Below are 26,611 nucleotides of genomic sequence, written 5' to 3' on the forward strand. Positions count from 1 at the left end.
ACTTGCAAAGTTCAGGATGTTATATTCTTACCAAACGAAAGACTACAAAATAATTTATTTGTGCAAGATTCCCCCCCCCACCTTAAGTGCTTTGGATACATTTTTTCTATAACAAAGATTTTATCTTCTACTCTTCAATTATTTTTATACTGTCAACAGATATCCACATTTATCTGCAGATATATAAAAGGAAAATATTTACTTATTCCTGCTAACTGATATCCTCTGGAAATGTGACTAGAAATAGTCTAGTCTAGAATGATAGATCAGATATTCATTTCATGTTTGGTAATCCATTGTTTAGCAACCACAACTTATGGTTTGACTGTACTTTCAATGATTATCTTCCTTTTTCAATTATTTCATTCTGTGTCCAAAACATAATTTAATGTTGATTTATGAATCAAATCCTTAAGAGAGAAGGAAAAAGGAAAGTAAAAATAGGAAGTTCAGTCCCATTGTTCATGCCACTCTATTAAACTTATCAAATAAGTCAGGAATAAAACACTCCAACAAGTAAAATATCTGGTTAAAACAAAATAGAGAGTTATTTAGCATGAGGGAGTTAGCACTGGATAATATTTCATTTCTTTTAAATCTATTTCTTTATGGAAGCGTTAAAATTTTCACTGTTTAATTCTGCAGTTTAGCCTTTATAGTAATCTCTAATCAGTTTAGACTTTATCATTTAAACATTCAAATTCAACACATAGAATGGATTTTAATTACAATTTATAAAGCTACTAAACCTATATTCATCATTGTAATATTTTTTTAAAAAAGTCCTGCCCAAGGAAGAAAAAAAGTACTTGGAACACAAAAGATTGAGGAAAGGCAAAATCGTAATTAAAATGGCTTGAATGCAAAAGGAAACAAAGAATAAAAAGTTCCATCCTTTGGAAGCCATTGTTATTTTGACTTATGATCATCATTAAGCCCGTAATTTCGGGTGTAGGTTGTGATGGTTGTAAATAGGTCATCAAGTGACTGTGCCCAGTTTTATACCTTTTTTCTGGCAATCATAAAGCAAATGCTTTGGTCATTAAGTGAACACTGGTTGTTAAATGAACCCATTGTTTGCTATGGGTATTTTTTGCTGCAAACCAGAAGTAAATCCTGGATTCTGGCAAAAAGTCTTAAATCATAGTCCCATTGACCGCAGGACCCTGCAGATAGTTGTAAATGCCAGCCACATTCCAAGTGCTCAAAATGCAGCTATGTGATCCTCGCCCCAAGTGCCGGGGAGCGGAGGGGGGGCATGAGACAGCTGCGGGCTGTCTGCCCTTTCACCGAATGGGCTCTGGGAGGAAAGAGCTAAGCGAAAGAAGAGCGGCTGAAATGCCGGTGGGAGAGATCCATCCTAAACTCCTTAATCATCGTTAACAGATAAGCAGCAGGCTATTGTAAGTTTTTGTTCAATCTATTTGAAACTGGAGGATTAGAGGGGGGTGTTTCTTTCTCTTTACCCCCCCCCCCTCGGACAAAGCGGCATTTAAACTATCTCTCTCTATATTGGAAGGGAGAGAGAATAAAAGCTGACTTGCCACTTGTACTAACTATCTGAGAATGTTTGATATCACTGCTGCAAGCGGTGATTGCTGAGCTGTTTTCTTAAAAGGAAAAAACTTTATGGAACTCCTTGTTCTTCTCCCTGCGAAAGGAGGAGCCAAGATGGCGCCCCTCCGTCTTTGTTTTTATACCTATAAATGAAGCCTGCCTTTTGAAACTACCTTTGGAAAAAAAATCTCTGGTAATTGTCTTAATCCCCCCCTCTGAAGGCGCTCTGGACCTCTCCCGTTACGTGGTCTTCCTGATTAATTCTGACTATTTGACTTTACCTCTTTCGGGTGTACCTTCGTGCCTTGGAACTGTGAAGGAGAACTAACTTTTTACTTTTGGATTTGCCTGACGCCTGGGACTGACACAGCTACGTGCTCCACTGACGCCATTCTCTTTGTAAAAGACTTATAATCTCTGAACGTAGATAAATGGGGCCCCAAAAAACTCCAATGGGCAAGTCATTCTCGGCTCCTCCCTCTGCCACCTCCAGTCCAAGCATGCAGCAGACGAAGATTACTTCATTGTTACAACAAGAAGGGACTGGAGAGAGCTCAAAAGAACTATCTGTTAACCAAATGTTTCAGGAAATTATGAGGGGTCAAAATGAGTTGAAAAAAGAGGTGACAGATCTTAAAGATGAACTCAGAGCTGTACAACAACACTTAACAGAAAACAAACAAAGAATTGGGGTTTTGGAGGAGGGGGCAGCTGGATTGGGGGAGGAGGTTAAGGCAGTCTGGAAGGGAAATTTAGAATTGGAAAATTGTATGTCAAAAATAGAACTTGAAAGAATGTCCTTTTTTCTCAGATTCCAGAACCTACCAGAAACAGAAAATGAAGATCTTAAGGATATTATGAATACAATTTTAGCAGAATATATTAAGAGAAATAAAGAACAGTTGTGGTGGGATATGGATCTGGTTTACAGGATTAATTCAGCATATGCTAGAACACATAATGTTCCAAGGGAGGTACATGTTAAGTTTATTAGGAGGACCACGAGGGATGAGGTGCTAGGGGCCCAAAGGGAGGGACCATTAAAATATAAAGATAAAGAAATCACCATTCTAAAGCAAATTCCGAAAAAAATAAGGGAAAAAAGGAGGAAGTATTTCTCCTTATCATAGAAATTATACAATAAGGGGGTTTGGTTTAGATGGTTATTGCCAGAGGGAATGTTGATTTTTTGGGAGGGAAACAGAATCAGAATTAATACAGTGGAGGAGGCTGAAGCCTTCATTAAAAAACATAGTTCCCTCCTAGAGGACGAAAATAGGGGAGGTGGTGAAAAAGGTAGTAATGTGCAAGATATGAAGAAGGGGTGTGTGTGGCTGGGGACAGGGAGGAAGGAGCAATATCGAAAAGGCTCAGGTCACAAAATAAATTTATTTGAAATACTATGATAATTGTTGATATACTAGAAAGTGACAAAGAAAGAGATGATTGAACACATGGATGATATAATGTAAAACAAGATTCTGTTTATGCTTGTCTTTTATACAATGTTTTTAACATTGTAAAAATTGTGAGATTTCAGGGGATTTCTATCACTAACACGGGAGCTGCCAAAATTTTCTTTGTACTCTTTTTACCTTTCCCTATAAATGTTCAAAAACCAATAAAATACTTTTTAAAAAATGCAGCTATGTGATTATGGAAAGGACTGAACATCAGAACTTGAAATCTGAGTCGTCCCATTTTCAGGGACTGTCATAACTATGAATAATTGCAAGGAGAGAACTACTATACTAGTCAATGCAATTGATTTCCCAATAGCAGAAAACCTTGCAGATAACAGGAATCATTAGCAATGTTTCCATCCTGGGGTAAATGAACGAAATATGTTAGCCAGATACGTGTCATGTGTATGATCAGGAAAATGTAGCTCTTGATTTCTTCTCCCTTTCACATGTCACACTAAGCAATTGGTAATAAAGAATAAAAACTTCAGCCTCAGATTCTCTTTTCTTCTCTTCCACTGGGACAATTATGAAGAGTTTGAAAATGTTGCTATTTTAATGTAAAGACAGAGCTACCTCCACTGCAATTATTCCTAAATTATGGCTTACATAAGTACATTTCTTGCAATCATTGTTGAATTTATGATAATACCTTTTGAAGGGCAGTACATATATCTGAGGCAGTGCTTCAATGCAGGGAAGGGGTTGGGCACAATGAGAGATGCATGTTATGCCATTGTGATACATTACTTTTGAACATGAATCATTATATTGCCTGCCTATACCAAAGAGATGGAATTAACTATGTTCATGCCTCCCAGACACCTTGAATATTTTAATAATTTAAAATTAGTCAGAATCGCTAAGAGCAGTAGGTAATTGTTGGTGAGCTATGATATCAAATTAACAATATAATTTATTGGGCACTCTTGTGTAGTTCTTTATTCATTCAATAAATTATATTTTCTTCTGTTGTTATACTATATAAATACTTATTATTTTCAAGGATATTTTGAAGTTCATAATATCCTGATGCGAAACATTCTTTTACTTTTTTACGCAGTTTTTTTTAAAAAAAATTATGCAGCAAAGCATGGCAATGTAGCTAGTTGTATACTCAGTCATCTGTTTAATCCTTATCCCCTTCACATTGTCAATACCCATCTAATTCCACTTTAACAACAGTAATTGGCTGATGGAGTAGCAGATATAGATTTGTTTTCCTGATGACTCCTTGACTTTTTTCCTCTGGTAATACTAATAGAATTCCAAATCCTTATTGGTGTGATCATGTCATGAGTAGGTCAACAGTCATGTCAAGGTCCTATTGGAAACTTCATAGCCGACATCTTAATTTAGACTTAGCAATTTCCACCCCCCTCCATGTGCATTTGTAAGCAATTCTTTCAAGTCTCTCAGTCATTCCATTATAATAGAATTCATTTAATTCAAAAGGAATTACTTCATGATGTGAATGTATTTGGATCACTGCAGTTCAATAAAAATAAATCTAGCAACATCCGTTCTGAATTCTTGATACTTTTCAGCCTGAAAGGTAGAATTATTTATTTACATATTTGTTGGCCATATACATTACCTTTTGTACAGTTTGATACAGATCTTTTTTTTAAACCAAGGGCAGGCGAAGTCTGATTATATGGTAGAGTAACCATTATTTATCACATGGTATAAAATTATTTGTCATAGATCCCTTGACATCTCCTCACTGAATTCTCATGAAACCATTGCCAGCCAGTTCAAAAATCTATCATCTAAGATTTGTGTCCTAGATACTTTGATGCACCACTTCTGTCCTAATTTTATTTTTGCTTGTTCAAAATCAACAGTTGCAGTCATTGTTTACATAAAAAGGGGTCCTATTGATTTCAGTAAGGTTTTCTTGCAAATAAGAATGCTTTCAATTGAAATGCTTACACTGTACATTACTTACATTATAATTGAGTAGAGCTTTTGTCCATCCACTTGTAACTGTAGATTCAACATTAATTTTTATAGAACATCAGTGGACCCATGAAAATTTTCATTCCTGTTTTCAGGAAATCAACTGTCTATTCTATACATGAGCATAAAAATACCATACTGTATAAGTTCAAAGATCTTATAATAGCACTGGAAATACCATAAAATGTCTTACCAGAATTCTACCTATGTTAAAAATGGGAATGTTTCAGGTCCTCACAGAATACATTGACTGTGGATGAGGCACCCACCCATTCTGTGGTGGCTCTCAATTTTCTCTTCCTGGGAAATGCCAGATCCCACTGGCATCATTTTAATAATGATTTTTATATAATTCTAATAGTTTATATTCAATTTCCATGTTTGTTACTTGCTCAAAGTCTGTCAAGATGGATGCAGGTTATGAATATTGTAAAATAAATAGAAATGGAAGTTGAACATTCCTGACAAAATAACTAGATGTCTACAGTTCTGTGAAAAAACATTTGTCATCTTTCAGATTTTTTGAACATTTATTTGGTGTTGGTGCTGAAAGTTATCAGAAATTAATGTAGGTCAAACTAGTAGAGAAACTTAGTCTACGAAAACAAATGTTACCAACATTTGGTGCTTGTTTCTTTTATTTCATAGACAAAATTATTTAACGTGCAGTGTACCAATGTTAAAAATGTGTGATTGGTTACATTACCATTAGTTGCAGTAACTGCCACTGTCCACTTCCTGGAATTAGTTATCAGATTCTCAGATTTTGATCTACCACTCTATGGCAAACTCCCTCAGTAACATTTTGAGGGGTTTCTAGCATGAAATTCTTTTTTCAGATCTTGATACAAAATCTCTGGGGTTTAGATCTGAAGTTTAACTTGGCCATTCCAAAACATTGAATTTGTTCTTCTTCATCCATTCTCTTATAGACTTGCTTGTATGATTGGGATCATTGTCTTGCTGCATGATCCACTTGCACTTCAGCTTCAGCTGATGGACAGATGGCCTGTTACTCTTCTGTAGAATTCTCTTGACACAAAGCAGAATTCATGCTTCCTTCATTGATGGCACCGTATCCAGGTCCCGAGGCAGCAAATCATCCCCAAACCATGTCATCTTCACACTTCACAAGTTGGTATGAGGCTCAAAATTAGAATATAGTCTTTCATTTTTCTAGATATAAACGTCCCAGACCTTTTGATTCTTCATTCCATAAAACTTTCCTCCAGGAAACTGGAGAATCAAATATGAGATGATCATCAGTGTTATTCTCAGTAATTGCTTCTACCTTGCTGATCTCTCATTTTTATCCAGTGCTTCTTTGACGATGGAGTCATAGGTTTTAACTAAAGCAAGTGAAGTTTGCAGATTCCTGGATGTTGTTCTAGAGTCCTTTTTGATGTTCTGTACTGCACTCCTAAAATGATTTTGGTAAGATGGATACATTTAAGAAGATTCACTATTGCCTGAAGTTTTCTCCATTTTAAGCACGTCTCTTAGCCATGAATTGGTGAAGTTTTGGAGCTTTAGGAATGTTTTATGTATTTTTTTTTTAGACTGATAGGCATCCGTGAGTTTTTAAAGAACGTAGTCAGAAATTTAATCACAATTACACAATTAATTACTAGACAAGATTTCTAGAATCTTTGTGTTGAAAGCGTCATTCATTCCCTATGGTGTATAGGGAAACCTTGTGATATTTATGTAGGTCAGGGTTTGCACAAATCAGGCCATATTGCTAAATGAAGAACTTGCATAACTGGCCCTAGTTATCCCTTTAATTTATTCAATTAAAAGGAGGCCTTTTTTCCATATTAGCACATTGCAAGTCTGTTTACTGTCTCTGAAATAAATGAAACAAGCACTAAACTTGGAATTATTTTTCAATCATTCAATATCAGTAAAACACTCACCAAAATTTGACAGCATCCATGGATAAAGATATTCAGTAAACAAGAGAATAGCTTTCGCATAATTGCATCAGAAGATCACAAGCATGGCATAGAACTTTCCATTTGGGATCTCAACAACTGATATTCAGAGTTTCTTGCTTATGATATTGGAGATTGAAGGAATCAGCAACCTTTCAAACCATTGCCCAACTGCCTGTTCCACATTGGAGGGTTTTTTTTTTCTGTAGGGTTTCTTGTTTGTGCCTTATCCATACCCTCAAATATGTTTTTGTGCATCTAGCTCCAGCCTACTACCATAGGACACCACTTTCATTAACCAATATGAATGATCTGAACAGGTCTTCCATCCGAGCCTAGTTACATTAGCAACCTTCATTATGGAAAACAGTATGAAAATGCAGACCCAAGTATTCTATCACAGCTCATGACAACAGAAATTAAAAGAACTAAAAGTATCAGATAAACCTATTGTAACTTTCTACATTTAATGTCACTTTTTCCTTCCTAAAATAACCTCTGATAACTACCTCACTCTCTTTAGTTTAGGGAAAAAAACCTTATTAAATTTATCATATTATTGTATTATTTAACACATACAATATGAACTTTGAGACAATGTCAAAGCAAAACAACTGATTCTCAGATTAATTAACAGAAGAGCAAACACAGTGGACAGTTGATCTATCTGAGTCAACTATACAAGATCTATTTAGCCCATAGCCAAAGAAAGGGTGTCACTTTCTGTTATGCGAATCTAAGGTGACTGCTTATATTTTGAATTGCTGGACTAATTCTAGCCTGAGCAAAAATCTGTCTTTTATTTCATAATTACTTCCTGTGACAAAACTGGTAGATGTCCTTTTGTACCAATCTATTAAGGCTGTTAACTATAACACAGCAAAGCGTGATTAAACATTATTACTGGGCCGACATTTAGAAAATAGGAAAATGTAAAATAAAGGCTAACAAAATGGCAAGCAAATTGCATTCTTTAACAATCTTTTAAAGTCAGTCAAAAACCTTATTCTCACATTTGTAATAACTATCAAAAGGATTGGAAACTGCTTATAATCTTTTATAAGTTATAATTCTTTTTTCTCACACTTTTTTCTTTACTCACAATTTATTATCTGCTCTATTCTTTTTCTATTTCTGTATAGAAAAGGAATATAAAATTCTGTATTGTGTGTGTATGTATTCATATTCTCAAATCTGTTCTTAAAATAGTTCTAATATAAATTGTTGATCTACTGATTTAAAGTATACATTATATACCAAAGCTCATTTTAAGTTTTAAAGATACTTTAAAAATTAGTTTCGGTAAAATGGTAGAAACATATACAAAAATAAATTTGCTGAAATAAGACATAATTATTGCAGTAAGCCTTGTCCTTGCAATGTGGATTGAATGAAAGCTACATGGGATTTCAAAACAAAGTCACTCACCAAGGACTCCACAGAAAACCTAACCAACATGATACAAAAGAAGTACTTTTATAAATCAGTATCATAATTCAGTCTTCATTATTATATCAGTTATGGGTGAACAACAGAAAGCAGAGAATAGGAATAAGTTAACAGATCTGACAAATCGCTCAATGGAGGATGGTAAACAATAGGATTCTACAAGTTTCTGTAATGGGACCTGTACTTTTTAATACATGTATAATGAATTTGAATTAAGAATGACCAGTGACATGTTCTCAAAACAACAAATTAATTAAACTGAGAGAAATAAGGTCTACAAAAACATCTCTGTCTTCCCACCCCTACTTCCTCCCTCCCTCCCTCCAGAATGGAGGAATGAACATTGGCAAATGAAGTGCAAAGAAAGCAAGTATAAAATAATGCGTGCAGGGGCAAGAAAGAAATACACACATGAGATCCAAGTCTTCAACTGGCAATGACACATCAGGGTAGTGAATTGACTGTAATGCACTCCATCCAATGATAACATTCATGTTTATGGAAAAAATAATCAAAGAGCATGCTTCAATAATAGAATCAAGTTTCTTAAGCTATTGGGAAATAATGTCTGAATGTGTGTGTGTGTGTGTGTGTGTTTATGTAAGCTTTAGATGCAAAGCTGAAATCATGGGTAAATTTTGGATAATATTCAATACCTGAGATGGCGTAAATAGTTACAGATTCTACAAAATAGTTAGTCCGTTCCTCAAATTACGGATAACAAATTCTATGCTTCTGTCAGTTACTAATCTAATGAATCTGAGGGGCATTCATATCCTAATAAATCAGATTTTAAAAAATAACAAAACTTCAATATAAAAATCAAAACTCATCTACAGAAATAAATACTGAGAACAGAAGTAACATTAACCAATTAATTCAAAATTAGAAGAATGAGCATTAAGACCCCCAAGTTATGTTAAAACAGCAAAGTTTTAACTGTCTTCCTACAAACCATTCAGAATGCAGGTGATTTTTGTTTGTAGGGGTTGATCCTAAGCCTTTTTTTCCTTATCCAGGCTCTAATAATTTCCAGGTACCATAAAAACACTTTGGTATCGTCTATTCAACCCAGGATTGGAGATGTAATGTTGAGTATTACCTGCATTCTAATTATTTGTGACCTTAGGTGATCTTTCCCAATGGCTTCAGGCAGATATTAATAGGAGCAGGGGGTGTTGACCCAGATGCATCATACAATAGAGGATGAGCTTATAGCTTGATCTCTCCATCCCTATCATCACTGCTTATAATTGCCTGCTTAGGAAGTAGTAACTGTTGTAAATCAGTGCCACAAACTCTTCTCATGTAACAAGACTAACAACACAGAATGGTGGCAGATCCAGTACACAGTAAATGAATGATAAAATTTACTGAATGATAAAATTTGCTTTCATAAAATGTAATGATAGTTGCCAATGTTGATATTTTCAAAAGGAAAGATCGGAGAACAGCATTAACAAACATCTATGAATTATAATGATGTTTCTGTGACCCTTTTCTTCTTCCTTTCAAATCACATGGCCTAGTGCAGAGCTGAATGAGATGGGTGGAATGAAATACTGTAGCTGTTGTGACCATTAGGTCTCCTCTGTCTATTGCTATAATATCAAAGTGTGAGTATAATCAGATATTTTCCTGAGCCAATTTGGTCTAATGGTTAAGGCACCATGAAGAAAAGGGAGTTCTAGTCTTGCCTTAGGCATGAAAGCCAACTGGGTGACTTTGGATTAGTCAATCTTCTCAGCCAAGCTCACTTCACAGGGTTGTTGTTATGGGGGAAATAACAGAAGAGAGTACTAGCTGCCTCGAGTTATTTCTAAAAACAATGAAAAGTAGCAAATAAATAATAAAATAAATAAAATCTTGCTGGCTAGAACTGGAATGAGCACTATTTTTTTTCAAATGCTTTTATTATCACCACAGTCGAACTATCCCTTACCATCATTTAGCAGGATAGATAATTCTTCCTACTAGATTAACAATAGTTTCAGATTACACGCACTAACTATCGTGCTAACCCAAACTCTGTTTCTAATCAGAATTTGCAACTTAAAGTGCATTTTCCAAAGTGATATTATAGAAAACAGTTTGTAGTAGTAGTGCGTGTATATTTAAATCACAGCTATATAAAGAGAAGCAGGCAGAGTGAATGTTATGAAACTATTCAAATGCATAAAATATTTTCACTGACTCAGCAGTGATTCAGAACTAACGCTGCCCTGTAGCAATAAACTTAGTTGATTGTGTTGATTTTATTTGCAATTTAATTAGAATATGTCTATTTTGATTAATAATGAAAAGAAACTTGTTTCAGTGAAATGGATGAAGAATGGGGGGAAAAATCTGATATTGATTAAATCCAAAAGGATTGGTTCTATTATTGGTGGTAAACTATGCTGAAAATTTTCAGTTAAAAATGCAAACAAACAAAAAAGATTTTAAAAACCAGACATATATAGGCATGCTTAAAATTACTGAGATAAAGATATAGTGATTTAGTGATGTAAAGTTGAAGTCAAAATAAAGTATATTGCTGTGCTGAATAAAACTAATGGAAACATTCACTGGAGTAAGACAAATGGTGTTAAATGAGAAAACACACCATGAATTGCAAATGGAGCTGAGTTAATTTGTTGCTACAGTAGTGTTGCCCTACTGTTAAATGAAGACTGTGTAATTATCTTGCTGGCAGAGATAATGTCAAAACCTCATTTCTCCTTACATGCCTCGTTTTTACATGAGGGCTAATTGAGCTGCAAGGTGACAACTGATTATATATGGCTATCATTGGGGTCCTCTTGCTCAATTTGCAAATAATGTTATATTTCTTAAGAGATTACTTTTATATCACTCGTCAAATTAGAGCTAGTAAACTTTGGAACTCTTTTTAGTATGTGCCCTATAATCAGCAATGTATTATCCTGAACGATGCAGTTCCCCTCCCCCCTAATTTGTATTTAATTATTTATATACTTAAGATTTGTCCACTTCTACCTTATGTTTTTGAGTATCAACATGCAAGCTATAATGGCACCTTTATAGTATTGATAACTGTCAACTATTTTCACTACTTTCATGTTCCAGTTAAATCACTGAGATTTTCACAAAGGTAATATATATTGCCTTTTAAAATAAAATAAAATAAAAAACATTATTTTTCATTCAAGATGCTGGATAAACTTTTTAAAAATTGTTAATATATTTCAAAACGTTTTCAAAAGCTTTTTCATTTTGAATGTCAGATTCTGGCCTTTATGTTTGTAAATAACAAATTTGCTCTTCATTTAAATGGCTATTCTAGAAAAAGGGGTGCCTAATCCCCGGGCAGCAGCCCACTACCAGGCCTTGAGCCATTTAGAACCTGGCCGCAGAAGTGAGCACGCACACACGTCCCCACTTGCACACACAGCATGCAAATGTGTGCACTCCATTTGCTTGAGCAGCAAGGGTGTATTCCTACTGCTCACTCAAATAGAGCTGCACATACATTCATGTGCTTGCTCACCACTCACGGAGAACCATCTCCTCTCCCCCATTTGCAAAACCAGAAAGATTGGGAACTCTGCTCTGGAAGACAATCTTTGGTGCTGGTTATATATAAAGACAGTACTCTATATTGACTTGTGGTTTCCTCTCCCATTTACCTGCTGATCAGCTAGTTAATGAATTATTTCAAAGGTAGAGAATTCTTATGTTTGATTTATCCTTCATATTTTCTTCAAAGCAATACATAGAGATCTACCTTCAATTTATCCTCATAACAATATTCTGAAGTAGATTGGATTCAAAGTTTCCATTGCTTGGAATAAACTTGAATCTGGATTTTTCAATCCAAGCTAGAGGATGATAGAAGAGGAAACACAGCAGGGTGTATGGATTATGATTCTGGAATTGGTCCCAATACGATTCCATAATCTTAATCCATACACTGTGCTGTGTTTCCGCTTCTATTGTCCTCCACCTTGGATTGAAAAAAATCCTTAAATTATGATCTTTTTCTAAGCATTAATATATATAAAATGATGACATATTCAATGAATGTTTGATAGCTAAAGAATTTTACTCCTGAATACAGTCAGCAATTGTTTGATCAATAGAAAGATTATCAGAGGAAAAGAAAACCAGTTTAGATTTTATCCTAAGGAGAACACTCATTCTTGATTTGCATTTTTATTATTGTCATGATTTGAACAAATAGGAATGAAACGATCTATTAGTGTGTGTTCTTGTTTCCAACTCACAATGTTGCAAAAACTTCATAATTTAATTTAGCATCATAGCAAATCTTTGGAAACAATACATTTTGTTTTCACCAATTTCTCACTTTAGTGCAAGGGACACCAACTTCAGTAAACTCATACACACTGTTTAAATCGCCAAATAAAACTATTGATTTTTCATGCTTGTATTTAACTTCCTTCTAGTTTTAGTGGACATTGCTTCATTTCCCCTAGGGTTCAATTTTTAAAAACCTATGTTTTTAAAAAAAAAACATTAAAAATGAAACATTTTCCCACAGGAAATATATATATATAAGTACTTCCAAAATTTTATTTAAGATTTATCTGGATTTTAGTCCATTTGTAACTTTCTAAAATCAATATTTCAATTGCCTTTTTGCTGTTTGTTTGAAAACCTTTTTAAAAATTTCTTTAAGTAGTTAAAACTTCTTTTATTAATGTTTGAATGAAACTAACTTGGTGCTCTCAATCATATCAATCCAAATGTTTCTAATAGATGAAAGCAGTTAACAAGCAGGTTCTGAAAGTGATTAGATCTTATTTGCAAGGAATAGCTATCTGGAGCATTTGTGAGTGATCCCAAGTCCTCTCCTTATCCAACGAAATATTGCTTGCCAGATCTTCATTCTGTCAGCTCCACTTTTCATAGCTGTCTTCAGTCCTCCATTTGCTCTTCTTGAACTCTTTTTATAGAAACCAACTGATGTCTTAAAATTAAAACAGATGTATAAGCAATAAACCAAGAGAGTGATGTGGATGATTTTCCTATAACGAATTTACAAAAAAGGCTGTTTAGTGTAGAATCTTACGAAAAGGGACAAAGTATGATAGATTATGCCTATGAAGGGAAGATGGTATAATAGAGTACAGTGAAGAGGTAGTTTCCCAGGAAAGATAAAGCAAATTCTAAGGGGGTGAGGAAAAAGACAGCACAACTTAGAGCTGGATCGGAGAAAGAGAAAGAAATTTAGGATAATCTCTTTCTAAATTCTCCCCAGAGTATATTTGTTATTGTTTGAGTAGTATAGATTTAATCTGGCAAGATTCTGGCTATAGGGTATAAGCCAATAAAGAACTGGATTTTAGCTGGATTGTTCTATGTTGTTCCTGAGCTGCAAAAGAGAAAAAAAGAAAAGTCAAGTTCTTCAACATTATTTGAATGGATTAAAGATTAAGATTGTTAGAAGTAAAAGAAAGGAAAATAATTGGCTTATTTGATCAAGATTAAAATAGATCTGTTATTATTTATGTTAAACCTTAGTGGATTTTTTTCCTATTTTCCCTGTACTTTCTACACTTTCTTTTTCTTTTTAGCTTTTTTCAATTTGTGTTAGTTTTTACTGTCATATAATTATCTTTAATAAAATTACTACAAATAATAGAAAGCAGCTATCCTTTAGCAATGCCAACAAATTTTTTGTTTAAAATTGATGATGTTCCTAATTGTTGTTTAGAATAATAGAGGAGGGTTCTACTGTATCTTCCACCGTACTCTAAAATGTTGTCACTAAATTCTCTTCTTTCAAATATAAATATTAATTCCTATTCATTGATTCCATGTCCGGTTTTAATGAAATAGGATTGTTTGGATTCTTTGCCCAAGCACCACAGAATTTTGTGTTGGAAGTCTCCCCCGCCCCTTTTGGCAACATCTTGATAGGGAAATAATATCCTCACAATGCTCTTAAGTAGCATGGAGAAGGGTGGGGAGATGGCACATGGAAAAAAAATGGTTCAGAATCCACCCTTCACCTAAATCCCTGTGGGGGAGGTAGGACGGGGATTTAGATAAACTAGGTGAGTTAAGCTTTGATTACTTTTAGAAAGCAACTGAAGGAGTTGATGGAACAATATAGATATTTCTCGGTTTTTATTTTCACTTTGCCAGGTTACATCCAGCCGAGTGATCCAATAATATGAAATTGTTCTCCCCATGAATTTCTAGCTTTCATTCTAAGAAGAAAATTACCTACTTTATGTTTGTTATGAATGTTTTTGATTCTAATGTATCATGCTATCCCTGTTATTTTCAAGGATTTCTGATTACTCATTTTAACACAGTATTCTATTTCTGAATGCTAGTTGTTTCTTTCCATTTAATTTGTGAAAAATATAGATGAGTGTATCTTAAAATGTACATATGATGCCTTCCTCACAATTTAGGAAACACCTATTCTCATGGAAGAGGAAATGTGAGTCAAAGGATATAATTTTCAGCAGATAAAAGGGCACATCATTCATTAAAGATTTTTTTTATTTTTGTAATATAGTAGATGTAATGTCTTACATTAAAGAATGTTATCCTTATAACCTGATTTATTTCTATTGTGTTCATATATACTTCTCATTCTTCTGAAGCTGAAACCAAGGAGCATTAAGTTTTTAATACTTGCTCTTTTTTAACCAATTGTGGTTCTCTGATATTTCAGGACTGTTTATTGCTTGGGCAATATAAGAATATAGCCTAGAATTTCAATTGGGTTAACACCAATTTTTATTTACCCAAAAGCAGTTCTGGTATTTCACAGCAGACATTTCTCCCGATGCAGAGAGCACTTTCAACAGTGGGCTGCCCTAGGTGCTGACCTCATAATTTCAAGAAGCAGGTGGAGGTGGCAATTATAGCTATGGCCACTATCTTGAACCTTCTGTACTAGGTGATGAATTGCAAATGGCTAGCCCAGTGCACAATAATAAACTCAAATAAATCTTCAATGTGTAATAATGACAAGACTGAAAGACTGGCAGCTATAACAAGGCTGCTTTTGTCACCCACTTTACTGTAGCCTTCATATCCATCATTATCAGCTGGAGCTAGCTCAAGAGCTGGACAAGAAGGTCTGAAGAAGGATGAGTTGTTTGCACTGAAGCGTCCAGTAGGTCCCATCTGGCAGAGAGTAAATGGGATTTTTTTTTCATTCTGCCTGTTCAGTGGGCCAGAGCTGTCCATCATTTTGGGCAGAGATCTGATTGCATCATGCTGTGGGACAATATGGCTCAGTTGTTTAATATAGGCACTGATAATCAAAATAACAGAGTATTGCATTTTTATTCATATTACTATTTTTCCCAAAATTGTATAGCAAAAGCAATGTCCTTACATTAAGTTTAAACACTGATGTCTAAAACTTGCTTATGTAATTACTATTATATGCTTCAAGAAAGATGACATTATTGTCATCTGTTTAGAGATATTTGGAAATTTCCTAAAACATAACAGACATTGTAAATGCTTCTTCAATTTGATCAAGCCTCTAGAAAATTTCAAAGGGCAACCCTACATTCCATATGGGAGACTTAGGTTATCAGAGCTCTATTCTTGCCCTCAGTGCAAAAGCAGATTGGTTGAGTTCATAACCATAAATTAGCTTTAATATATTAAAGCTGAGCAAAGCATTTGAAGGGGATCTCCTCAGTGTTCCTTCCTTCAAACATTGAAGTAGCTACATGCATTGGAAGTAGCTTTGAGGACTTTTTCAAGTTTTTATTAAATGAGGGTGCAGAGAATTCATTACTTTGATAATAGACCCACTAGAGCAGGGGTGTCAAACTCTAGACCTACGGGCTGGATCCGGCACGCAGGGTGCTTAGTTCTAGCCTGTGGGGCCGCTCTGGAAACAGCAAAGGACCGGTCCTCCCGAGATCCGTTTTCACTGGCAGAGGGTTGCAGGAGGCCGTCATCACCAAAAATGGAGCTTGGGAGCCCATTTTCGCTGGCAGAGCGCTTTGGCCACCACACGGTCTCTCCTTCAAGTCAGAACCCAAAGGTGCTTTTTTCAAGAGGCAACTTGGCTTTCTCATCCAAGAAGCTTTCTCAAGAGCTGAGGATGAGAAACAAAACATCTTCAAAGGAAAACAAGAAAGTCCAGTTGCCTCTTGAAAAAAGCACCTTTGGGTTCTGACTTGAAAAACAGAATAAATAAAAATCATGAAATGCAAAGTTCTAAATATTTCTATTCAGTAAATCCTGCAGACTTCAAAGAGGTAGATGTGTTTACATTTGTAACATAGAGCAGGTGACATATGCACACCTTCCTATGCAGCTAACCCCTTAGTATAAGCATTCATAGTATTCTGGTGTACTGTAGGCTTACGGACTATCAAATGATCAGTGAGCATGGCAGTATTAAACTACCAACAGATATGTGATTTAATTTGCTTTATAGAATATAAGAACACATATTGTGGAAACCACAAACAATCAGGCAATCAAATCTTTCTAGTTATCTGTTGTGCTTGGAGGTTCTCACTGCAGCTATTACTATAAAATGTTCCCTAAGTACATAAAGGCTCTAATCGTTAAGATTTTTATTACCAGCCACCCATACAGAGCTGCAAATTGCCTTGTTTCAGATTTATTATGTATTACTCCAGAAATTCTATAAAGATCAAAAGAACTGATTACAATGTTGACCTTTGCGTTAACTCATCTGAATTTAAATTCAAGTGTTTGATTTGGGAAAATAAGTCCATTTATCATAGGTCTGCTACTGAGGGGATTGTGCAGCCCTGATTGGGAGTGCTGAAACCAAATTCATTTATTGAACGTGGGCTTGAAAATTGTTTGTAGGACAAGAGAAACAAAAGTTTGACCTGTTATTCTGGTGTGTCGAGGGAACAGTGTAGCAGTTGCCCTTTTCAAAACATCTAGTGGTCAATCTGTTTCAATGTTGCATATGAAGATACAGGATATTAAGAATTAAGATAAGGACACACAGTTTTCAACAGACAAATCATCATTAGGCTTAACACCAAGAATCTTATTTAGATGTTAGAAAAAGTAGTACAGCATAAAGGTTACAGCTGAAAGATGTGGTAGAAAGGAATTGGTACTGTGAAGTAGTAGAAGTATTTTTTTCCCTCTTATAATATGCATTTACAATATATTTCTGTTGCCCATAATTTACAGTATATGCAATATACATGATAAATAAAATATAGTTATGATATAGTCAGTTCCCTTATCTTGACACATTCACCAAAAATGTAACTTACAAAAAGGCAAAAGAGAAAAGTTAAGATTTTTTTTCAACTAAAACTAATTATTAATTGCTTAAAATGCTCATTTCAGGATCCAAGGATTGGGGCGGGGTGGTGTTAATTATTTTAAAAGCACTTGGTTTCATTTTTCCGTTTTAAATGGATATCATATTGAAAAAAGTAGAAAATTCAGAGACAGTAAAGTGTTGAAGGACCCACTATGTATTCCTTCAACTTATTTTTGTGAAGTGCTTGTCTTTTAAGTTAATAAATGAAAAAAAAACTCATTTTCTGTCAAATTATTCTGCCATTACATTTTCTAAATTTTAGGTCTTAAAACTGAAATTAATTCCTAAATGTTTAATGATGCCATCCTTCTTACTTGTTTTTCAAAATCTTGGCTCAGGTCTTTCATTAGTGCCCAAAGTGAGTGCAAAACTTGTGCTGTACAGTAATAGTTCTTGCATTCACTCTGGGTACTCTTCTTTCGTGTGTTCTTATTTATTGTCAATTTTTTTTTCTTATTTGTTTCTACCTTCTCTTTTCCATGTATTTTTCCCCATTGAGATAGTTTAGATTGTAAATGTAAATTTGGGCCATTTGCGTGTTTTTGTGAGGAGGAGTTCTTACACTAATTTCACATATTCTTCAGTACCAGCTTATGAAAAAATAATAATCATGTTTGATTCTAAAGATGAGCAAATCCAAAAAGTTGGTCCATAGAATCTGAAAGTGGCTTTTTCCTCTGCATTTCTTTTTCCTCTTAAAGAGTGTGAAGCAGAAATATTTTGAATAAAACATCTATGTGACATACACACACAGAGAGAGAAAATCTTATTGGTGTTTGTAGATGTGATGGGTCAGCTGTCTGTCAATAGTGAGGTACTAGTACATGGCAAGACAGCATGTTTTCTGGGTACTCTGTCATGCTATTCTGTCCATGAACAATTTAATGAAAAGGAGAAGCAGGTGGAATCCGAATCTGATTTCTAGTGTGAAATAAGCTTGCCTTGTTGCATGGTTTATGGTGATTTAGAACTGTCAAGGCACTTTCAACAGCTGGTAAGATGGACAGGTTTTACTAAAGCTGAGCCACATTTTAACCGAAGGAGCTGCATGAAATGTTTTGAATGTAGTACTATTTGGGGAATTTAGTAATTTCTATAAGATTATATTGCTGTTAAAGTCTCTATGTTTTGACAGAATAGCATAAATAGTAATATAGATTTAGTTTTGAAAAAAATCAAATCTGGATATTTCAGATTCTGCATGTATGACCATTCATTGGCTGCAAATGTGCTTGCTATTTCTTACTTGCAAAATCTCAGATATTCCCATGACATTTAACTACACTAGATTAGGACCAATTTAAAATTTCACAGCACATGTGATAGACCACAGTTACCAATATTCTCAAACAGTTATGCTGCTTTTTTTTAAGTACACATCATCATTTTGATGTTTTCAAATAAATCTGTCCTGAAATTTAACATTTCTTCTTGCTCAAGGATATGTAATTACTTTCAGTTTGAGGGACACTCCGGTGTTTACATTCATGTTAAGGACAGCATTGCTGGAATTTTAACGGATGAAATGGATGCCGAAAATAACTGGAAGGCTTAAAGCACCTACTTTATCCTTAGCACACACAACCTTTTTGTAAAAGATAAAAAGGAGTTTTAGCACACAAAATGGATGTAGAAGGGCTGCACATTTTGTATCCTGAGTTTTTAGCTGTCTTTCCGTTATTGTGAAAGCATTATTGATTAAATTGGCTAAGTAGTGACATCATGAACAGTGGGCTTTGAACTTTACCTTAAACTCATGTTTAAGTAAGTTCTATTAAAGAACCATTTTGAACTGGCAGGAAACTATCCAGCAGAGAAAGAATAGGCCTTGTACATTAAGCATGTACTTAATGTATTAGATGTCTCTAATATGATATACAAAGAAGTTGCTACATTTATCTTCTTTGAACTATATTTTAATACAAAGCTACTATTGAAATATAACTGCTAGCTATCAGTAAATAATTAGCTTCTCATTCATAACTTGAATGTTGTCTTAAAGCATAATGGTAGCAGGTAATGATTTGATTTAGATGAAAAGACAAATAATATTATGGCAATGAATATATAATTCTCCCCAATTTAGCAGTAACTCAAAGTTAACCCAAAGGTTCTTTTTCAAGAGCAACTGGTCTTTCTTGTTCTTTTTTGAAGACATTTCACTTCTTATCCAAAAAGCTTCTTGGATGAGAAGCAAAACATTGTCAAAGAAAAACAAGAAACTCCAGTTACTTCTTCAAAAAACACCTGTGGGACAAGCATGACCTGGATGACTGAGAATCTCCGTAGACAACTCAGAGTTAAGATATTGAAAATTCCTTTAGAACAGGATTATGATCCCTTTGTTCTTGCAAAAGGAAATCCTTGGCCTTCAATAACCACGTAGTTCAGAAAGTGGTTAGGGACAAAGCAAAAGTGTTATATCAATGATATAAAGAATACCGAATAGGGATAGTAAGTAGCTACTTGATTTTGTTATTTTCATATAAAAGCAATTCATTTCTTCTACATGGAGCAGTTGTTATAGAATGATTAAGCAATCTAACTCTTTTCATAAAACGATAAAATCAACTTTGAGTTACTTATAAATAAAATAAAATAGCAAGCTTATTTTTAAATAGGTTCCAATGAAACCTGTATGATTTGCTTCCATGTAACATTGTTAAAATCCGATTGTAAACATTCAGCATCATTTAACGTTTCTAAGTCCTCTAGTACATTTATTTTTGTATGTCGTATACCACTTTTTAAAAAAAACATACTCATGATAGGTTTTTATAAGTAATCCCTTACCTAGAGCTCTCCTTTTGTGTGGTATATATTTCATGCTAATAATCAAGGATTACTGTGGGTCAGCATGTCATATCCCAGTGGTGTCTAGTGAGATGGAAGGTTATCTTATATGTCAGCTAGATAACCCTGTGAACAATTTTGAGCAGTCAAGATAATGGGACTGAATTCTGAAGCAACGTAGAACTCTAAAATAAGGCCAGAAATATCCCAGAATACCATGCTATGTGTCTGCAAAATAATATTTCTTACAACTACAGTCACCTTTTGCCATCATTAGTCATTTAGGTCTGACAACATTCTCCCCTAATAGGGTACAATTAAGAGAATGGGAGAATCAACTGCATAATCCTATAGTGAACAAGAGAACAAACCTTTAGTCCTAACAGTGTTTACTTAAAACTAATTTCCATTAAAAGTAAACAAATTATTTCAAAGAATATATATTTAAGAAGTAGAATATGATACAATTATATGATACAATTTTACATTGAAGGTGTATCTTCCATATAGGAATTTTTACATTTTAGGGCAAAATTGACAAGATTTTTCACAGGGGTGCATTGATGTAAAAATTTGCTATGTGTAATCAGGACTGTTACCCCTAAATAATCATTCCTTTGCAAACATACGTTATTGTGTAGACCAATAAATATTAACAAATCTCTTGCAACACCTTAAAAACTGACGCGTGTATGTTTTAAGATTTTGGGACTATACACTATTTCATCAAATACAACTTCTTTGACAAGCATAATTCAAACTTATAATTACTTGGCATTGGTCATCTAGTGGTGGCCTGGAATTATTTTATATTGGCCTCAACTGTACTTGCTTCCAGGTGTTTCTGAATTAAAGCTTTCTGAATTAATTCATTAAGATTGAAGCATTCAATATATTTTGTCCTGAAATAAAACATGCATATGCAGATTTTTTTGAGTTGAATTGTCCTTGGATTGGACTTTTGCTTTTGCTTAGTTTTTTGTACATAGGACTTTCCTTTTAAGTGCAAAAAAACACACAGTAATTCACTATAACATTTAAAATAAATGGGAATTTTGAACGTCATTTTACTTCAACATTTTTTATTATAAAATAGTGTCGATCAAGCAGGGATTCAGCCCAAAAGCTCATCACTGCTTGATTGCTTATTGCAATCATGAAAAGTAAGAAATGGTAAGACTAGATGTATAAAAGATTAGATTCAAGTTGTTTCCTGAGCTTGCTTTGTTTTTAAGTATAATAACGACACCAAAGAAAACAAAAGTTGAATAATTGACTGCCATCTCCCTGCTTTATCATCAGTACTAATTTATATTTACATGTCTCTTTGAAAAAAAAATACAAAATGTATTTTGCATTTCCTCTGTATACTTCTATATAAATGATCTTGTTCATGCTTTAGTGTTATAGAAAGAGATTACATACAGAACATCGATAGCATCTTGAAATGGATAAAGTTTGTAGGGTGATAAATGAAACAAGCCTCATACAAAGGTATTTCTCTTCAGCTATTCAGAAAGTGCTATCATCATAATAGATGACAAGGTGACTTATGTAGCCCTTGGTCAGCCAGTAGAGGCCACTCACTGCGTGCTACATAACACTGGACACTGATTTGGCAATATATTTTTCCTGCTTTATGTCTCTATATACTCACTCTAAACATAGTACAATTACCTCATCTGAGCCTGCCAATATCTTTCTAACTTTTTGTTGTTGTTGGTCTTCACAGCAAGATTTTACTCTAACAATAATAAACAGTTTATCAATAATAAACTGAGCAGGATTGTTTAATCATAGCTTCCATACTCTTTCTGAATGGCAGCTTTCTAGGATTGTGTAAATACATTTATCCATTTGCATTTTATGCATAAAATTATTCTGAATATTTTAAAAATTATTAGAATTTGTGCCTCTTAACCAAAACTTATGTCATAATGTATTTTTTTCTGCATTTTCACCTATCCCAAGGGGATATTTTAAAGAATGATTCATTTAAAATTTTCTGACTAATGACTGTATGTTTTGAAATCAGCAAATATTTTTGCCCACATACAAGCAGTCTTCGACTTACAACCATTCATTTAGTGACCAAAATTACAGTGGCACTGAAAAAAGTGACTTATGGCCATTTTTCATATTTACGACTGTTGCAGCAACCCCGTGGTCACATGATTAAAACTCAGATGCTTGATAATTGGCATCTGTTTATGACGGTTGCAGTGGTCACCTTTTGTGACCTTCTGGCAAGCAAAGTCAATGGGGAAGCCAGATTCACTTAACAACCATTATACTCAGTTAATATCTGCAGTGATTCACTTAACAACTGTGGCAAGAAAGGTCATAAAATGAGACAAAATTCATTTAACTGTCTTGCTTTGTAATGGATATTTTGGGCTCAATTGTGGTTGTAAATTGAAGTCTGCCTGTATTTAAATTTGCCAGAATGCAGATTTTGAAATGGCAGTTTATTTCCAAATAATATCTTATACGTTTTCTCCACCTTCATAAATCAATCACAACCACTCAGTTTTTACAACTGTTGGGAGCATCTAGAATATCTTCTTACATGTTCAACACAAGACTGCACTGAATCTTTATTCCCTTCCCATGTGGAACAAAACTGTCCCATACAAGCAATACAAGCAAAGGAAAAGTTCGTCCCTCCCTACCCTAAAATATTTTTGATATGTGAAAAATAATCTAAACAGCATTCAGCTGCTGACTGCATAAAACATGCTTTTGTTTTGTGTACATTGTGTTGGGTCTGTAAATTGTGTTTTGTTTGGAGTTCCTATTTTCCTTATCCCTTCCAATATATCTAAATGACTTTTCATGGAATTTCCACATTTATTAAATTATGGATTATGTAGTTTGGCAAGCTGGGGGTTTAGAAACATTTTTCTGTAAGTATGGCTGGAGGTAAACAACCATTTTTAGATCAGAAAATAGCTTCTGCTTCTGTCAACACATTGTTTATTTTCTCCATGAGATAAAAAGTTCAGTTTTCTGATATTTGTACCAAGATAAAGTCAGTAAACAAGATTAATATAGTGTGGAAAAGGTTGTCAGCAGCCCTGGCAAAGGAAATAAGTTGCCTGTACACAGAACATACTGTAAACTGAATAAAAGTGTCAGGTCCACCATGAGATAATGTGATCATGAACCTCTAACAAAGCATGACATAGGCACAGTCGGCTTTTCTTATAGCCACAGTGTAGAAAATGGATTACTATATTCCAGGGATACCCACTGGAATAGCATGAAAACCTCATTTTGAATTTAATGCAGGATGTAACTCAAGAGCTGCACCAGATGTTTACCTGCAATGTTAAAATAACTGTCAAACTGTTAATGTCATAAACAGTCAATCATATCAGTTAGTATGATTTTGGTATCATTGATACTTCAAACCCATCCTGAAATATATATGTATGTTCTTCCTTCTTTGCTTACTGAAATTTAACATTTTTAAGAAAAATTAAACATTGCTGTTATGTTATGTCTGGATGCCTCTGTTCTATGCCAGACACTAGACTACATAATCAATTTCAAAAATTGATAAATTTTACCCTTTGTAATTCTGGGGATGGAAAATATCACAGGTTGCTCTTGTTTATACCAGTTCAAAATCCAATTGTCCACTGCCCCCGGTGGACGGGCAGACATTACTGGAAACTGTCAATGAGCCAGTTACAACTCTATATCAGGCATGAAGAACTCCATCCTGTAGCTGTCCTGTTCAGGCTCTTGTCTCCAAGCACAACCTTCCTGCCTCCACATAGAGAAAGGGGCTCATTTTGATACCAAGTCTTGAATATAGTTTGGTATGGAAAGTTTTGCTAACTTTTGGTCATAATTTTGACATTTTCCAAGCATGTCTTTGACCTACACCACTGATCACATTTATTATCCTAACTTTTTATCCTGTATTTCAATCTTGAGTAAATCCCTGCTCTGTACCATTTTATGGATTGTTTATATCCTATCTAGAAGTGAAGTTATTAAAAATTAAAACAGGACAAGGACTTTATTGATTATATTTTTAGTGTCATTGTAATTTCACATTACTTAGTTACCCCTATATCTCCTTACTTTTAAAATAATATAAGCTAAGCTATGAAAGGTTAATTGATGGTTATGAATTGAGTAGTGTATCTCTAAGAGCCACTATGTGCTCTCTTCATTCTGGAGTCTTGGGTAGCAGAAAAACCTTAATTATAAATAACCCTTGGAGTTTTCTATTCCCAATACTGCTATACAATGCAATATTTTCTGCCCATCCTTTCAATGTGCATTGATAATTCCGATAACCTCTTCAAAATAATATAGAAATAGAACAGATTGCAATAGCCTTGCTGGAATATACTATGGACTGGATCTGCTTATTCAAAGAAGCTTGGGATACAAAACTGGTATCTCCACAATCAGCATCTGTAATATCTTAGTATTTCAAAATAATTATATTTCATGCTGTAAATACTTTTAAATTTCTATACACAACTTACAATACTTGTGATTCTTTTAGATTACAGCACCAGGCTCATGCAGTAACAAAAAAGCTGTGCTTTTATCCCAGGAATTCCATCACCATGAGTAAGTGTCCATATTATTTGTTCATTATTTCTTTTAGCTTTCTATGCATACCTCCTGGTTTTAATTATATATTAAATTTCATCCTAATTGTCCAGTCAAATCTTAGAATTCTGGTCATATGAAAGTATTGTTCTTTGCAATATTTTTGTGGGGAAACATACATGTTAATTTTAAAACAGCTCAATTACTTGAGCGATTTTTGTATTTTGCCATCCTAAAATCAGAATGTTATCTGAAAATAAAGGAAGCATAGTAAATTATCTAGCTTGGATCTGTCCAGAACTACTTTCTTATTTCTTTGCTTTTGCATTGGGATAAAAGGAGAGTAATTGAGAGGAATGCACAAGCTGCCTTGAAACATTTCACAAAGCATTTTATGACACATTTAAAACTAGCAAATTGATCCTTGAATACATTTTCCAAGTATTAGAATCCCCTTAAATATTGGAGTGAAATTAAATGCAAAATTACCAAGTATAACAATTAAATAGAATAATATGTGTATGTTGATTTGAGAGTGATGATAATACTGCGTCTTGGTATCATTTAAGTCAGTAAAAATTGTAACAATTTTAAAAAGCAACTAGTGATACCAAAATGTGCTTAATCCTTCTTAAATCTCTCCCCTCTTGCTAAAGCTCTGATTATCTCAAGTAACAAAGGTGATTGAATTGGGAAGGGAAAATTTTCATTTTAAACTGGTGTAGTTCTCAAAGTATTCTATAATACAAAAAATAGCCGTGATACCACAATGGAGTGTATTGTAGAAACACTGAAGATGTAGTTCTGTGTACATGAATTGTGCTGAATATCATTGAAATCTATGGCTTTAATTCTGATTAAACTTTCTCTAAATGATGTATATATGTGTGCAAATGTATTAAATTTAAAATGCTAATAATATATGTAAATATTTCTTATTAGCTATCAGCATTTCTGCAAAGTTTTTCCAGTTATACTGGTTAAATTTGACATTTCTGTAGCTCAAACATAGAGAAACGTTTATCAGATGTATGATGTAAAGAATTGCAGAATGGCATGCTGCTGTTTAATGTATATTCACTTGCTTAAACAGTAGTAACCTGAGGAATGAGATACATTGCTCTGAAAACTGTTACAGACCTTGAGCGTTCTGTAAAATATCCTATTTAAATAAATCATAGCCAAAGGCTACTTTTTTCTGGTGGACAATAAAATACCCAAGAGCACGCACAGGCTGGTCATATGACAGCTCATGCTTCAGTTAGTTGTGTTACTAACCCCCTTTTTCCCCCTTCCCATAGCCATTGGTTTAGCCCTGCGGCTAGAAAGGAACATAGCCAGGTAAGAACCACTTTGACCAAGAACATTTTATTTTATATATTTGAAGGAATTTAACTGTCACTTGTCTGGAGGAATAGGGTTTGTAAAAGGAGCAAAACCTCCTGATTTTGTATTGAAAATGACTGACTGAAGATATTTAGCAGCAAATAGCTCATTATGAAAGCCTCCTGGGTATGACAGGGTAGAGCTGGCAATTATCAGCAGTTCCTTTTGCTCAAAGAATGTTTCAATCAAGTGTGCAA

The 26,611-nt window shown here is 34.2% G+C and overlaps 1 protein-coding gene across 5 annotated transcripts in view; it reads left to right on the forward strand.

Moving 5' to 3' along the window:
* Positions 1–26,611, forward strand: part of GPATCH2 (G-patch domain containing 2) — a 103,874-nt gene that overhangs the window by 43,354 nt on the left and 33,909 nt on the right. For all 5 annotated transcript variants that reach the window (XR_014174507.1, XM_081942683.1, XM_081942682.1 and 2 more), the window contains exons 6-7: positions 24,979–25,046; positions 26,330–26,369. Coding sequence is in view for 4 of the 5 variants with exons in the window: in XM_081942683.1 (XP_081798809.1) it covers positions 24,979–25,046; positions 26,330–26,369 (108 nt within the window). In the remaining variant the exon portion in view is untranslated. The remainder of the gene's footprint in view (positions 1–24,978; positions 25,047–26,329; positions 26,370–26,611) is intronic.

Source organism: Natrix helvetica, assembly GCF_964273705.1.
Source record: "Natrix helvetica genome assembly, chromosome: 2".
NCBI classification, from domain to species: Eukaryota; Metazoa; Chordata; class Lepidosauria; order Squamata; family Natricidae; genus Natrix; species Natrix helvetica.